At 48.9% G+C, this 16,093-nt stretch overlaps 2 protein-coding genes across 2 annotated transcripts in view; both read right to left on the reverse strand.

The window, feature by feature from the left end:
* The window catches only part of sgip1a (SH3GL interacting endocytic adaptor 1a), a gene marked incomplete at its 5' end in the record, with an annotated part of 43,256 nt that extends 33,563 nt beyond the window's left edge, over nucleotides 1-9,693 (reverse strand). Inside the window, 2 exons of the mRNA XM_084311281.1 lie at nucleotides 9,045-9,198; nucleotides 9,682-9,693. Of these exons, the coding sequence (XP_084167407.1) occupies nucleotides 9,045-9,198; nucleotides 9,682-9,693 (166 nt within the window). The remainder of the gene's footprint in view (nucleotides 1-9,044; nucleotides 9,199-9,681) is intronic.
* LOC311225890 (uncharacterized protein) overlaps nucleotides 9,071-16,093 on the reverse strand; it is a 381,841-nt gene continuing 374,818 nt past the window's right edge. The window contains exons 16-17 of the mRNA XM_084311282.1: nucleotides 9,849-9,969; nucleotides 9,071-9,198 (exon numbers count right to left, since the gene is read on the reverse strand). Of these exons, the coding sequence (XP_084167408.1) occupies nucleotides 9,857-9,969 (113 nt within the window). The 3' untranslated portion in view covers nucleotides 9,071-9,198; nucleotides 9,849-9,856. The remainder of the gene's footprint in view (nucleotides 9,199-9,848; nucleotides 9,970-16,093) is intronic.

Below are 16,093 nucleotides of genomic sequence, written 5' to 3' on the forward strand. Positions count from 1 at the left end.
GAAGTGATACGTGAGATATCTCCCATCATCTTAGAGCAAGATGAACCTAAACCCTGTCACACAGTCAACACCTCTGCGTATCGAGGCAGTCGAGTCTCCACGCTGTGACCCGGACTTCACGTCAAAACATGAACATGATGAGACCAGCTGTCATGTTGCAGCGTTGCATTATGGGGCCTCCACGTCGAGTCCAGTTGAACTAACCACTGGCTAAAAACAAACGACTTCAGCTCACCATCTAGATACGTATGATGTCATCTGTGCAAGAAACACACCCTCAAAAGCACTCACCCGTGCCCTATACCCTCCTATGCCAAATGCATTGTGGGTAACAGGTGTTGTACAGATCAAAGAGAATAACGTGTGTATTCCCATTCCTGTCCCCACGATACGGCCTGTTTTCTACCCAGAAGGCAACACTGCTTCTTCTTCATTTTGAGATGCAGTGGTGGTTGGAATTATATACCTGCATATAATCTATATACATATCCCTTACCTACTCTTACTAGTTATACCACTGGCCAGTATGACTTACTGCCACAGTGTCTTTATAGCTGTATCACTGTACATAATAATACTACAACACTGTACATACATCTGATTAGCACTATTAGTAGTGTTATACTCAGAAGTACTCATTTATATATTTTATATCCGGTTTAATCACCTGTACATTGTATATTACTACTGCACTTTACTGTTACACTTGCACTCTGGTTGGATGCCAAACCTCTTTTCGTTGTACTGTACTTGTGCTGTATGATGACAAGACATTTGAATCTAATCTAATCACTGCCACTTAGTGGAAAGAGTGATGGGAATCAGCATTATCATTACAGGATAGATCTGAGCCTCTAGGTGGCGGTATAGACAGAAGGAACAGTCAACCGACCCTACACACGTTGTAGAAGAACAGCATCTCAGTGCTCACTCTCTGCATCTCTACAGTTCAGACTGGATACAGGAGCCCCTGCCCTCAGCCCTTGCTCTCTCCGATAGGGTCATTACTGTACCTGTCAACCAATCAAAGCTCTCAGATGGGGTCATTACTATACCTGGCAACCAATCAAAGTTCTCCGATAGGGTCATTACTGTACCTGTCAACGAATCAACGTGTCTCTCAAACGTGGGCAGTTTTTCTATATAGGCGTCATCTTCTGACAAGCCATGGGACGAAAAAAAGAAAAGATGCACAAACAAAAGAGCAAAACAAAAATAAGAATGCAAATCAAACACAATAAAAGTCTGATCTGTGGGGGGGGGGGGGGGGGGGGCAGACATTTTGTTTTCATGAACACAAAAGACAGAATGAAAAGAGCTAAAATATTTCAACCAAGACGGGATGAGAACACCACAGAGAATAAGCACATGGATGAACGGGACACTTGCAATTAAACACGTTCATGTCACGTTATTGCTTTAGTAAGCCCATAGGCTTTCGGTGGAATCAAACACGTCATGGAATGAATAATGTTTAATTCCAGAGTGATGAAGCCTCATTGAACTGATTATCGGTGTGGCGTGGGCCATCTTAGTTTGTATACTTATGAACCTAACCCGGTACGCGGTGGTACGCTCGACTATGAAACCTCAAACGACTGTGGACATGCCGCGCAGAGTCCGGTCCTCTCACAGTACGCTTAGTATACTTATTAACCTAATCCTGACCCTGAGTCTCAGTATATTTATTAACCTAACTTGTTGGCAACAACTACCACAAAGCTAGCACTGGAACTCCTTTTAGCTAATAGGGAAATGTCTTTTCTGGGAGCAATAAAGAGCAATTTTTCCAGTTCACCAAATGTTCAGCTATTGTGATGATGCTAATAATTCAGATTTGGATTTAGAGCAGCTATATCGCCATATTACACAGAGTAAGATAAGGAATGCATTGCTTTGTGTATGGACACATACATGGGGTCTTTCCACCAGGGAGGTCAGAGGTCAGAGTCATCTGTTCTGCGGTGCCTCTGGAGCGTGTCGGGGGTGCAGTGCCTTGCTCAAGGACCCTTCGACAGAGATGGGCATTGGCTATTGCAGGGGATAATATCTGACCCCCCCCCCCCTCTCTCTCTCTGTTGCTACTTCAGCTAACGTTACATAAGTTACATAGCCTACATTACCACTGATTACCGTTGCTACCTCTGCTAACATTAAGTTACCATTAGCAGTGATAGCTAACACTAGCTAACGTTGGCTACTATCGATATGTCATACAGATCTCTCTCTCTCTCTCTCTCTCTCCCCCTCTCCCTCTCTCCCTCTCTCCCTCTCTCCCTCTCTCTCTCTCTCTCTCTGCCAACCTGCCACCCTATGCAGAAACTAACACTGCCTTTCAACTCGTCAAGGTCGTCCTCTCAGGTTTCCATCATAGTACTTGCCACACAGACACGGTGATGACAATAACCAATAAGGGGACAGCCACACTGGAACAACAGTTAAGACAATAACCAATAAGGGGACAGCCACACTGGAACAACAGTTAAAACAATAACCAATAAGGGGACAGCCACACTGGAACAACAGTTAAAACAATAACCAATAAGGGGACAGCCACACTGGAACAACAGTTAAGACAATAACCAATAAGGGGACAGCCACACTGGAACAACAGTTAAAACAATAACCAATAAGGGGACAGCCACACTGGAACAACAGTTAAAACAATAACCAATAAGGGGACAGCCACACTGGAACAACAGTTAAAACAATAACCAATAAGGGGACAGCCACACTGGAACAACAGTTAAAACAATAACCAATAAGGGGACAGCCACACTGGAACAACAGTTAAGACAATAACCAATAAGGGGACAGCCACACTGGAACAACAGTTAAAACAATAACCAATAAGGGGACAGCCACACTGGAACAACAGTTAAAACAATAACCAATAAGGGGACAGCCACACTGGAACAACAGTTCTGTATCGTATCGCTCTCGCTCGGCATCGCTCTCTGCACTATCTCGCATACGTCCACGCGCACTGAATAAAGACCACAATGTACCTTTAATCCCAAATATTTGTCTGACCACACCCCTATCAGCTTACCCATATAAGCAGGGGTGGGGCCACCCACTCTCCTCCTTCTCGCTTTCACCACAAGGAAGAAGTGCCTCGGTAGATCCCCACACTTGACACCATGATGGAAGAAAGGTTTAGGAGCAGCTTTGGGAAACAAGGATACGTTGACATCATATCTTTATTTTCTCTCTCACTATTTTTCGAGAAAATACGGCGATATTGTCTTCGTACTGGAGTGTCTGGAAGATGATGATCATTCTAAAAACCCTCCACCGGTTTTCGTATTGGGAGCACGCCGCTGCATGCTTCTCAACTGCAGTTCCTTGCTGTGTTTGTTGGGGTGAAACCTGTCAGGCCACAGCTGAACTGTCGGACATGCCGCTGTTGTGAGAAGCGGTGCGTTCCAGGTTGGGTGAGTAGTGTTTGCTGGCGGGCTCCACTTGTCTGTTAGTGCTATGGGGGCTACTTGACAAAGTTTATGGAAACCGGCCCCAGGCTAGGGTCCTTTGTTTAGCCACCTAGGCGACAGAAGGCCTTGGTCTGAAGACCATTATAGTTTTAACTAGTGGGCCGCGACCATTGACACTGGTGATCCCTGTGTGTTCTGGACGAGTGGATTCTCTCTGTCACCGTGTTAAGGCCCCATCTTTCATATCCAAATGAGAGTATTCCTTCACGAGGGGATATGTGCATGTAATGTGCGATAGCGGCAGATTCATGTTCAAAGTCAGCTACACAGGCCAGTTGGTACTGTGCTGATTCCGTCGGATGTGGTAAAGTCACCGTTGTGAAGCGGTGTTGACATCTTGTTTTCTCTTTTCTCTTAAAAAGTGAGGAGAGGTTCAGAACGGCGGCCTGTCTGGGTGAGTGGTATGTCATTGTTTACATGTTCATAGCTTACGGTTAGCCAGTCAGCTGTTAACTGCTGCGTTAGCCTGCTGGATCGCTGCATGGCCTGCTTAGGGCCTACTATTAGCCAGTCAGCTGTTAGCTGCGGGGCTAGCATGTCGTGGTCGCTAGGTAACGTTAGCTTGCTGCTATGGCCATGGCTGGCGCGGGGTAGCTTAGCTTCTCGCGCGCCGCCGTGAGCTCGCTTCTGATCGCGTGCGTCGTGATGCTATTCTGTTGAACGTGCTTTGATTTTAACATGTTTTACACTCTTGACCACGACGTCATCCTTGACAGGGGATGTTTCGTCGACCCTGCCCTGAGCCAGGACGGCAAGGTTGCATCAACAGGGGACTGTAGTGCGGGTTGGGGCGGTGACGCTGCCCAGTTCGGACAACACAGGAGCGGCTGTGTTTCCTACGGTGTCTGTGACTGCACTTCGCTGATCTGCGTTCCGGGTAGGAACGGGGTTGACCAGACCTCATAACACGTCTTCTGGTTTTACTTTGCTAAATGTATTGTGAATAACGGTGTTTTTCCCAAAACGTGTGTTGCTACAATGCATTTAGGATACGTTGCGGGTTATGTGTGAGCTGTTTTTGTCACTGGCAGTTAGCTTCTCCGTGCAAATCGGGGAATGATCTGGTTGTTGTGTGAGAAACATCATGGTGTTTATATGCACCGTGTACTCACAACTAAGGTAACTAACCTATGAAGCTATGCTTGGTGACAAGTGAGTAAAAGAATGTTCTTTCTCAGACTGTAATGACAATGAACAGTGTGTTCACACATTAACAGGTTTTCCTGTTTTAACTGGCCGTATTGAGGGTAAAATAGGAGGATTGTGTTTTCCCCCCCGGTTCCCTGGGGACTTTTTCATCCTCCTATCAGACATGTTGTGCATTAATTGTGTCTTTTGTGTGGTAGGGATACGATGTAACTCTTAGCTTGATTGCTGAGGTTGTGCTAAATCTGCTGGAGAAACTTATTTCCTAATGGGAAATTGGTTTGGTTGCTGTCATGTGTGCTTAGCAAGGCCTGTGGTCGATACTAATCAAGAATGATGTATTCTCTCATTGTGAAAAAAACGGCGTTCCTCTGTTGAGTGTTTTTGCCATTTTTTGTAGGTGATGATGGGTTGTGTGTGTCATGTGACCTACAACTGGGTTGTACTGGCCACAGAAGCACATGTGTATGTTGGACCGGGGTTCTTAGAGCCCTCTCTATTCTGTGTTTTTCCTTAGTAAAAATCAGATAGCAGGTTAGCTCATGCGCTGTGTGGAGCTGTGAAACGCTTCATAGAGCTGACTATGACTGTGTCATATTCTCTTTTTGTCGTTACATCGTATCATGGGTGTGGGGTCGTAAAGGGGTGAACTGGTAACCTTTCCTCTCCCCATTGTTCTGTCGGTCAGGGGTACACCCCCTGTCCTTCAAGGTTCCCGTCACGTGGCGGTTCGGCACGTTACGGGGGGGGGGGGGGGGGGGGGGAGGGAGTTCCTGGTCCCACGGCCTGGTATATTGGGCGTGTGCACCGCAGGAATTCCCCCGCCATAGAGTACGTCACCGTGCGCGTCTCTGTTGGTAGGACTTCCGTGTGCTGTTCAGGTCCATGTGATGGATCTGTTTTCAGGGGGGGTGGTCAGGGCTCCTCCTCACCAAGCGCCTATTCAGGCCTTCTGTGAGTTCGGACTCCTTCTTCCATGTGAGGAAGCCTCCATCAGAGTACAGAGCCTTCCTCCTCAGATTGTCAAAGTGAGTGGACCCTCTAGAAGGGTCCTTTTCTATTGTATGTATATTCGATTCAATTCGTTTATTGAGTGTGTATGGGTTCAGTGCCTCTTCCCCGGGGGCCCTAAAACCAGTTTTTTACATGGCTCAAGGTGCAATATATTCTTTTCAATCTGTACAGCTCGCGTGGGAAGTCTCTCTGGGGATCCCCGTCTCTTTCCTATGGGAGGGTGGTGGGATGTAAAAATGTGAACATTTTTTACCCCGGCTGTGTAGACTGGGATACATACTGTTGATGCTTCCTTCTTTCTATTCCAGAAGTGTTGGAGTTAGGGAGTGTCACACCCCTCTTGTCGTTCCCCTGGGCGCCTTGGGGATTCAATGACAGGTCTAATTAGCCTGTTCATTGATGGGGGTGTGTCCCGATGCACGTATAGTGCTAGCTCGCTGTAAACAGGCGATTGACTGGCACGCCTTGGTTGCTTGTGGTTGAAACGGCGTTTTTATAAAGCAACTGAGATGGGGGTTTTTCCTCTTCCGACGACCACATCCCATGACCTGGGTGGGTTGTCGACGGATTCTCGTTCATGTCTGGGGGATGATGACGGGATGGATCTGAACATATGTGGTGGGGTCTCACGCCCTTGGGGTGGGCCACCAGGCGCGGTTCGTCCGAACGTCTGGGTGGCGCCTTCTTTTCATGTTAAGATCAACACGCATATCTGCCCTTCTCCTGGAGTAGGCATGTCGGCGTGGTTAGGGCACGGGACTGGTTCTGGTCACGCTGGTCCAGATCAGTTGAACCCGTTGTCCGCCGGGGATGCAGATCTGCTGTTCTGGTACCCTGAGGGACTTGGGCTTTTTTCAGGGGGAAAAATGCCAGGTCGGTCTGGGTGTCACAGGGTTAAGCGCTATGGAGACCCTGGTTGGGTATGTTTTTACTCAGCACTGTCGTCATGGCTTACAGCCATGCCATTCTGTACGCGCTCGATCTCGTCGGATCTCGGCCGCTACACAGGTTGGTCCTGGTTAGTACTTGGTTGGGAGACCGCCGGGGAATACCAGGTACGGTGTGCTTAGGGGCTGGTTCTCCATTATTTTTCGCTCCTCTCTCACGCATGGCGAAGAGGGGCCTGTGGGGGTGGTTTTTTGACCTCCTCTGGTGACCCTGTGCTTCCCGTACCGCCAGGCCCGGTCCGAAGTGATGTTTGCGACCCGTAGGCCTGGGTTAACCCTTTTTGGAAACTGAAACACTTGTACTGCGGTATAGCCGGTGTATACCCGCAGGTGTGTTTTGGAGTTTTTTCTTGAGGGGTTATAGGAACAACCACCGCATTGGGTAACACCGAGGTGGTTGATTCCCTGGTGTGTTGGAGCAGTGTCAACTCCCGGGTTCACCGTTTGAGGGTGCCCCTGCACGTTCATGACGTCTGCCAATCGTGTCAGCCTTCTCTGCCTCGACCCCTCTGGGTGGGGGTTTTTAAATGGAGGCTTGGTCATGCAACACCGCCAGCTTACGCTCCTTCCGCCGGGGCGGCTGTGTTCAGCTGTCCCCTCTGGCGCCTGTCTCGTCCGCAGTCTCCAGGCTAGGGTTAACAGCCTGTTGCCTGGTTTTTCCCCGGTGCGCTGCCTGCTTCCGTTAGTTAACCTTTTTTGTGTGCTTACGGCCATGCTGACTGCCTGTTCTGCAGGGTCAGTGTGCCAGGCGGTGTACTATTGGGGGGACGGGGCCCGCTCGGCTTACGGCCATACCAACCTGAACACGCCCGATCTCGTCCGATCTCGGAAGCTAAGCAGGTTCTGGCCTGGTTAGTACTTGGATGGGATTCCGCCTGGGAATACCAGGTGCAGTAACTGAGGGGCCTTTGTCCGAATACGCTGGCGATGTGGGGGGCGGGGCACTACGTGCCCACCTGGTGGGGTCTTGATGCTGGCATCATGGACTTCTCCGGGCCCCCATTCTAGGGAGTCCAGTCCTTTTGGTGGGTCTGGGTCTTCCTTCGTGCTCCGCTGCTACGGCCTTGCCACGGGGTTGGGTTTGCCCTTGACCCCGTGATTCTGGGGGCAGTAACGAGGTTGTTCCTCCGTTCGTTCCCGGGTGGCATGCGGGTTGTGCGTGTGTGTAGTCGTGGGGTCAAGCCACGGTCTGCTCACCCTGTGCGTTGAGTTGCTTGAGTGCCTCTTCGCACGGTCGGGTCCGTCGCCCTCCCGTGAAGCCCCTAATAGGGGGGGTGCCCGCCATTAGGGTGGGTCGGGGGGGCTCGGCCCTCCCTGTTCTGATGGTTTGTGGGGGGCTGTCAGCGGGGTGTATTTGTCGGCCGTTGGCTCTCGCTCGGCCTCCCTTGTGCAGAGAGCGATGCCGAGCGAGAGCGATACGATACAGAACGTTAGGTTATGACTATAACCAAGTTCTGTTAGTATAGCGACGCTCGGCATCCGACGCCGCTGCAGCCTTTGACCTCGCCTTGTGGCGAAAGCTTGGGAAGGAGGAGAGTGGGTGGCCCCACCCCTGCTTATATGGGTAAGCTGATAGGGGTGTGGTCAGACAAATATTTGGGATTAAAGGTACATTGTGGTCTTTATTCAGTGCGCGTGCACGTATGCGAGATAGTGCAGAGAGCGATGCCGAGCGTCGCTATACTAACAGAACTTGGTTATAGTCATAACCTAACGTTAAAACAATAACCAATAAGGGGACAGCCACACTGGAACAACAGTTAAGGCAATAACCAATAAGGGGACAGCCACACTGGAACAACAGTTAAGACAATAACCAATAAGGGGACAGCCACACTGGAACAACAGTTAAAACAATAACCAATAAGAGGACAGCCACACTGTCTTGTGTATTTGCATTCATTCATTGCATTCATTCATTCATTTATTTTACATTTATTTTAAATTTGTTGGACTTTATGGTGTTCTTGTTTTGTTCTTGATTTATTGTTATGTTTCTTCTTGACTTGTTTAAAGAAGACGTGTCCAGCCCATGGGGACATTAACGTGTGTTGTTGGGCCTTACAAATACATTTGATTTGATTTGATTTGACTGGAACAACAGTTAAAACAATAACCAATAAGGGGACAGCCACACTGGAACAACAGTTAAAACAATAACCAATAAGGGGACAGCCACACTGGAACAACAGTTAAAACAATAACCAATAAGGGGCGCGGACACACTGATCCGCTGTGTCTGTTAGTTTTTATCTAATTATCTAGGATGCCCCCCCCCCCCCCCCCCCCCCCTGATGTTGTCGTTTCACACCCAATTACGCCAAGTTGTCATTTGAAAACAAACCGACAGACAGCCTCTCAGGGTTTTGAGACGAATGCGTGTGGCGGCGCCCCCTGTGGCGACAGCGGTGTGGTGATGGTGGAGGGTGGAGAGGACACACACCTGACACAGACATGCAGAGATCTTTACCGACGGTGGGGGTGGTGGCGGCACTCAGGGAGGCGGTGGAGGAGATGGAGGAGGTGCTCTCGGCCCGCGCCAGGGGAGCGACGGGGGGAGGGCTGGCCGAGTGGACTGGGGGACTGAACGGACGACTCTGAGGGGAGGAGGGAGAGAGGGAGAGAGGGAGAGAGAGAGGGAGAGAGGGAGAAAGGGGAGGGAGGAATACACAGAGAAAGGGAGAGAGAGAGATAAATATAGAAAGAAAGAGGAAGAGACAGAGAATGAAAGGAAGATAAAGAAAGAAAGTAAGAAAGAAAGGAATAGAAAGAAAGAACGAGAGGAAGATAAAGAAAGAAAGAAAGAAAGAAAGATAAAAAGAAAGATAGAAAGAAAGAAAGAAAGAAAGAAAGAAAGAAAGAAAGAAAGAAAGAAAGAAAGAAAGAAAGAAAGAGATGAAGTGGAAGAAAGAAAGATAAAAAGAAAGATAGAAAGAAAGAAAGAAAGAAAGATAAAGAAAGAAAGAAAGAGATGAAGAGAAAGAAAGAAAGAAAGAGAAATAAAGACAGAAAAATTAAATAAAGAGTAAATATAAAACAGGTTCATGTAATTTCCAGTACAGTTCAGTAACCTAATATACAGCATCAGTCATGACAAAATGTAAACAAATGTATGTGACAAAGAACCACCCGTATAAAATGTAAACAAATGTATGTGACAAAGAACCACCTGTATAAAATGTAAACAAATGTATGTGACAAAGAACCACCCGTATGAAATGTAAACAACAGAGAAAGCAGCTCTTACCGGTTCCCCTACACTGGGCTTCCCGGGGGCAGCCTGGGCCGCGAGGGGGGGCGGGGCGGGGGAGGCGGAGGGGTGGGGCTGACGGACGACGGGGTGGCGGGTCGTACAGGAGAGGAGGAGCCTGAGGAGGAGGACACTGGTTAGTGATGTTAACAAGTAATGAATTCTCAACTGTCATAACTTCAACACGGTTTCCCGGCCTTTCAGTGGCCTAATGTTCGATTTAAAAGGGGAACACCATCCATTTTAAGAATTCACACATGTTCTTCCTGTGCCCCAGGACAATTCAGTCAGTATGTTCTTCCTGTGCCCCAGGACAGTTCAGTCAGTATGTTCTTCCTGTGCCCCAGGACAGTTCAGTCAGTATGTTCTTCTTCCTGTGCCCCAGGACAATTCAGTTGGTATGTTCTTCCTGTGCCCCAGGACAGTTCAGTCAGTATGTTCTTCCTGTGTCCCAGGACAGTTCAGTCAGTATGTTCTTCCTGTGCCCCAGGACAGTTCAGTCAGTATGTTCTTCCTGTGCCCCAGGACAGTTCCGTCAGTATGTTCTTCCTGTGCCCCAGGACAGTTCAGTCAGTATGTTCTTCCTGTGCCCCAGGACAGTTCAGTCAGTATGTTCTTCCTGTGCCCCAGGACAGTTCAGTCAGTATGTTCTTCCTGTGTCCCAGGACAGTTCAGTCAGTATGTTCTTCCTGTGCCCCAGGACAGTTCAGTTAGTATGTTCTTCTTCCTGTGCCCCAGGACAATTCAGTCGGTATGTTCTTCCTGTGCCCCAGGACAGTTCAGTCAGTATGTTCTTCCTGTGCTCCAGGACAGTTCAGTCAGTATGTTCTTCCTGTGCTCCAGGACAGTTCAGTCAGTATGTTCTTCCTGTGCCCCAGGACAGTTCAGTCAGTATGTTCTTCATGTGCCCCAGGACAGTTCAGTCAGTATGTTCTTCTTCCTGTGCTCCAGGACAGTTCAGTCAGTATGTTCTTCCTGTGCCCCAGGACAGTTCAGTCAGTATGTTCTTCCTGTGCCCGAGGACAGTTCAGTCAGTATGTTCTTCCTGTGCCCCAGGACAATTCAGTCAGTATGTTCTTCCTGTGCCCCAGGACAGTTCAGTCAGTATGTTCTTCCTGTGCCCCAGGACAGTTCAGTCAGTATGTTCTTCCTGTGCCCCAGGACAGTTCAGTCAGTATGTTCTTCTTCCTGTGCCCCAGGACAGTTCAGTCAGTATGTTCTTCTTCCTGTGCCCCAGGACAGTTCAGTCAGTATGTTCTTCCTGTGCCCCAGAACAGTTCAGTAAGTATGTTCTTCCTGTGATCCAGGACAGTTCAGTCAGTATGTTCTTCCTGTGCCCCAGGACAGTTCAGTCAGTATGTTCTTCCTGTGCCCCAGGACAGTTCAGTCAGTATGTTCTTCCTGTGCCCCAGGACAATTCAGTCAGTATGTTCTTCCTGTGCTCCAGGACAGTTCAGTCAGTATGTTCTTCCTGTGCTCCAGGACAGTTCAGTCAGTATGTTCTTCCTGTGCCCCAGGACAGTTCAATCAGTATGTTCTTCCTGTGCCCCAGGACAGTTCAGTCAGTATGTTCTTCCTGTGCCCCAGGACAGTTCAGTCAGTATGTTCTTCTTCCTGTGCCCCAGGACAGTTCAGTCAGTATGTTCTTCCTGTGCCCCAGGACAGTTCAGTCAGTATGTTCTTCCTGTGCCCCAGGACAGTTCAGTCAGTATGTTCTTCCTGTGCCCCAGGACAGTTCAGTCAGTATGTTCTTCTTCCTGTGCCCCAGGACAGTTCAGTCAGTATGTTCTTCTTCCTGTGCCCCAGGACAGTTCAGTCAGTATGTTCTTCCTGTGTCTCAGGACAGTTCAGACAGTATGTTCTTCCTGTGCCCCAGGACAGTTCAGTCAGTATGTTCTTCCTGTGCCCCAGGACAGTTCAGTCAGTATGTTCTTCCTGTGCCCCAGGACAGTTCAGTCAGTATGTTCTTCTTCCTGTGCCCCAGGACAGTTCAGTCAGTATGTTCTTCCTGTGCCCCAGGACAGTTCAGTCAGTATGTTCTTCCTGTGTCTCAGGACAGTTCAGACAGTATGTTCTTCCTGTGCCCCAGGACAGTTCAGTCAGTATGTTCTTCCTGTGCCCCAGGACAGTTCAGTCAGTATGTTCTTCCTGTGCCCCAGGACAGTTCAGTCAGTATGTTCTTCCTGCGCCCCAGGACAGTTCAGTCAGTATGTTCTTCCTGTGCCCCAGGACAGTTCAGTCAGTATGTTCTTCCTGTGCTCCAGGACAGTTCAGTCAGTATGTTCTTCCTGTGCCCCAGGACAGTTCAGTCAGTATGTTCTTCCTGTGCCCCAGGACAGTTCAGTCAGTATGTTCTTCCTGTGCCCCAGGACAGTTCAGTCAGTATGTTCTTCCTGTGCCCCAGGACAGTTCAGTCAGTATGTTCTTCCTGTGCCCCAGGACAGTTCAGTCGGCATGTTCTTCCTGTGCCCCAGGACAGTTCAGTCAGTATGTTCTTCCTGTGCCCCAGGACAGTTCAGTCAGTATGTTCTTCCTGTGCCCCAGGACAGTTCAGTCAGTATGTTCTTCCTGTGCCCCAGGACAATTCAGTCAGTATGTTCTTCCTGTGCTCCAGGACAGTTCAGTCAGTATGTTCTTCCTGTGCTCCAGGACAGTTCAGTCAGTATGTTCTTCCTGTGCCCCAGGACAGTTCAATCAGTATGTTCTTCCTGTGCCCCAGGACAGTTCAGTCAGTATGTTCTTCCTGTGCCCCAGGACAGTTCAGTCAGTATGTTCTTCTTCCTGTGCCCCAGGACAGTTCAGTCAGTATGTTCTTCCTGTGCCCCAGGACAGTTCAGTCAGTATGTTCTTCCTGTGCTCCAGGACAGTTCAGTCAGTATGTTCTTCCTGTGCCCCAGGACAGTTCAGTCAGTATGTTCTTCCTGTGCCCCAGGACAGTTCAGTCAGTATGTTCTTCCTGTGCCCCAGGACAGTTCAGTCAGTATGTTCTTCCTGTGCCCCAGGACAGTTCAGTCGGCATGTTCTTCCTGTGCCCCAGGACAGTTCAGTCAGTATGTTCTTCCTGTGTCCCAGGACAGTTCAGTCAGTATGTTCTTCCTGTGCCCCAGGACAGTTCAGTCAGTATGTTCTTCCTGTGCCCCAGGACAGTTCAGTCAGTATGTTCTTCCTGTGCCCCAGGACAGTTCAGTCAGTATGTTCTTCCTGTGCCCCAGGACAGTTCAGTCGGTATGTTCTTCCTGTGCCCCAGGACAGTTCAGTCAGTATGTTCTTCCTGTGTCCCAGGACAGTTCAGTCGGTATGTTCTTCCTGTGCCCCAGGACAGTTCAGTCAGTATGTTCTTCCTGTGCCCCAGGACAGTTCAGTCAGTATGTTCTTCCTGTGCCCCAGGACAATTCAGTCAGTATGTTCTTCCTGTGCCCCAGGACAGTTCAGTCAGTATGTTCTTCCTGTGCCCCAGGACAGTTCAGTCAGTATGTTCTTCCTGTGCCCCAGGACAGTTCAGTCAGTATGTTCTTCTTCCTGTGCCCCAGGACAGTTCAGTCAGTATGTTCTTCTTCCTGTGCCCCAGGACAGTTCAGTCAGTATGTTCTTCCTGTGCTCCAGAACAGTTCAGTAAGTATGTTCTTCCTGTGATCCAGGACAGTTCAGTCAGTATGTTCTTCCTGTGCCCCAGGACAGTTCAGTCAGTATGTTCTTCCTGTGCCCCAGGACAGTTCAGTCAGTATGTTCTTCCTGTGCCCCAGGACAATTCAGTCAGTATGTTCTTCCTGTGCTCCAGGACAGTTCAGTCAGTATGTTCTTCCTGTGCTCCAGGACAGTTCAGTCAGTATGTTCTTCCTGTGCCCCAGGACAGTTCAATCAGTATGTTCTTCCTGTGCCCCAGGACAGTTCAGTCAGTATGTTCTTCCTGTGCCCCAGGACAGTTCAGTCAGTATGTTCTTCTTCCTGTGCCCCAGGACAGTTCAGTCAGTATGTTCTTCCTGTGCCCCAGGACGGTTCAGTCAGTATGTTCTTCCTGTGCCCCAGGACAGTTCAGTCAGTATGTTCTTCCTGTGCCCCAGGACAGTTCAGTCAGTATGTTCTTCTTCCTGTGCCCCAGGACAGTTCAGTCAGTATGTTCTTCTTCCTGTGCCCCAGGACAGTTCAGTCAGTATGTTCTTCCTGTGTCTCAGGACAGTTCAGACAGTATGTTCTTCCTGTGCCCCAGGACAGTTCAGTCAGTATGTTCTTCCTGTGCCCCAGGACAGTTCAGTCAGTATGTTCTTCCTGTGCCCCAGGACAGTTCAGTCAGTATGTTCTTCTTCCTGTGCCCCAGGACAGTTCAGTCAGTATGTTCTTCCTGTGCCCCAGGACAGTTCAGTCAGTATGTTCTTCCTGTGTCTCAGGACAGTTCAGACAGTATGTTCTTCCTGTGCCCCAGGACAGTTCAGTCAGTATGTTCTTCCTGTGCCCCAGGACAGTTCAGTCGGTATGTTCTTCCTGTGCCCCAGGACAGTTCAGTCAGTATGTTCTTCCTGCGCCCCAGGACAGTTCAGTCAGTATGTTCTTCCTGTGCCCCAGGACAGTTCAGTCAGTATGTTCTTCCTGTGCTCCAGGACAGTTCAGTCAGTATGTTCTTCCTGTGCCCCAGGACAGTTCAGTCAGTATGTTCTTCCTGTGCCCCAGGACAGTTCAGTCAGTATGTTCTTCCTGTGCCCCAGGACAGTTCAGTCAGTATGTTCTTCCTGTGCCCCAGGACAGTTCAGTCAGTATGTTCTTCCTGTGCCCCAGGACAGTTCAGTCGGCATGTTCTTCCTGTGCCCCAGGACAGTTCAGTCAGTATGTTCTTCCTGTGCCCCAGGACAGTTCAGTCAGTATGTTCTTCCTGTGTCCCAGGACAGTTCAGTCAGTATGTTCTTCCTGTGCCCCAGGACAGTTCAGTCAGTATGTTCTTCCTGTGCCCCAGGACAGTTCAGTCAGTATGTTCTTCCTGTGCCCCAGGACAGTTCAGTCAGTATGTTCTTCCTGTGCCCCAGGACAGTTCAGTCGGTATGTTCTTCCTGTGCCCCAGGACAGTTCAGTCAGTATGTTCTTCCTGTGTCCCAGGACAGTTCAGTCAGTATGTTCTTCCTGTGCCCCAGAACAGTTCAGTAAGTATGTTCTTCCTGTGATCCAGGACAGTTCAGTCAGTATGTTCGTCCTGTGCTCCAGGACAGTTCAGTCAGTATGTTCTTCCTGTGCTCCAGGACAGTTCAGTCAGTATGTTCTTCCTGTGATCCAGGACAGTTCAGTCAGTATGTTCTTCCTATGCTCCAGGACAGTTCAGTCAGTATGTTCTTCCTGTGCCCCAGAACAGTTCAGTCAGTATGTTCTTCCTGTGCCCCAGGACAGTTCAGTCAGTATGTTCTTCCTGTGCCCCAGGACAGTTCAGTCAGTATGTTCTTCCTGTGCCCCAGGACAGTTCAGTCAGTATGTTCTTCCTGTGCCCCAGGACAGTTCAGTAAGTATGTTCTTCCTGTGCTCCAGGACAGTTCAGTCAGTATGTTCTTCCTGTGCTCCAGGACAGTTCAGTCAGTATGTTCTTCCTGTGATCCAGGACAGTTCAGTCAGTATGTTCTTCCTGTGCTCCAGGACAGTTCAGTCAGTATGTTCTTCCTGTGCCCCAGAACAGTTCAGTCAGTATGTTCTTCCTGTGCCCCAGGACAGTTCAGTCAGTATGTTCTTCCTGTGCCCCAGGACAGTTCAGTCAGTATGTTCTTCCTGTGCCCCAGGACAGTTCAGTCAGTATGTTCTTCCTGTGCCCCAGGACAGTTCAGTAAGTATGTTCTTCCTGTGCTCCAGGACAGTTCAGTCAGTATGTTCTTCTTGTGCTCCAGGACAGTTCAGTCAGTATTTGTGAACAGGCACCACTCTCTCCTATGACGTCATTGGAATGTAAAATCTGGGGATGATCCGATACACGACAAATTCTTACAATGGGTGTCATTCCCCTTTAAGATGGAACGTAGATAAATGAGGTGAGTATCGACAAAACGTCACTGACACTTATGATTACACCAATAATAAATACCTATAAGACAAGGTATTGCTATTCTTTCATCTACATCATTACACCAATAATAAATACCTATACGACAATGTATTGCTATTCTTTCATCTACATCATTTTGTGGAGCTGTGATTAACACAGCACAAGGATTCCCCGGTGATATCACTGGTGGCGATAACAACTGTCAAACTGAATGAATGTGAGCAAAACTGTC

This window comes from Notolepis coatsorum, assembly GCF_963971535.1.
Source record: "Notolepis coatsorum genome assembly, chromosome: 3".
In the NCBI taxonomy this organism is placed as follows: Eukaryota; Metazoa; Chordata; class Actinopteri; order Aulopiformes; family Paralepididae; genus Notolepis; species Notolepis coatsorum.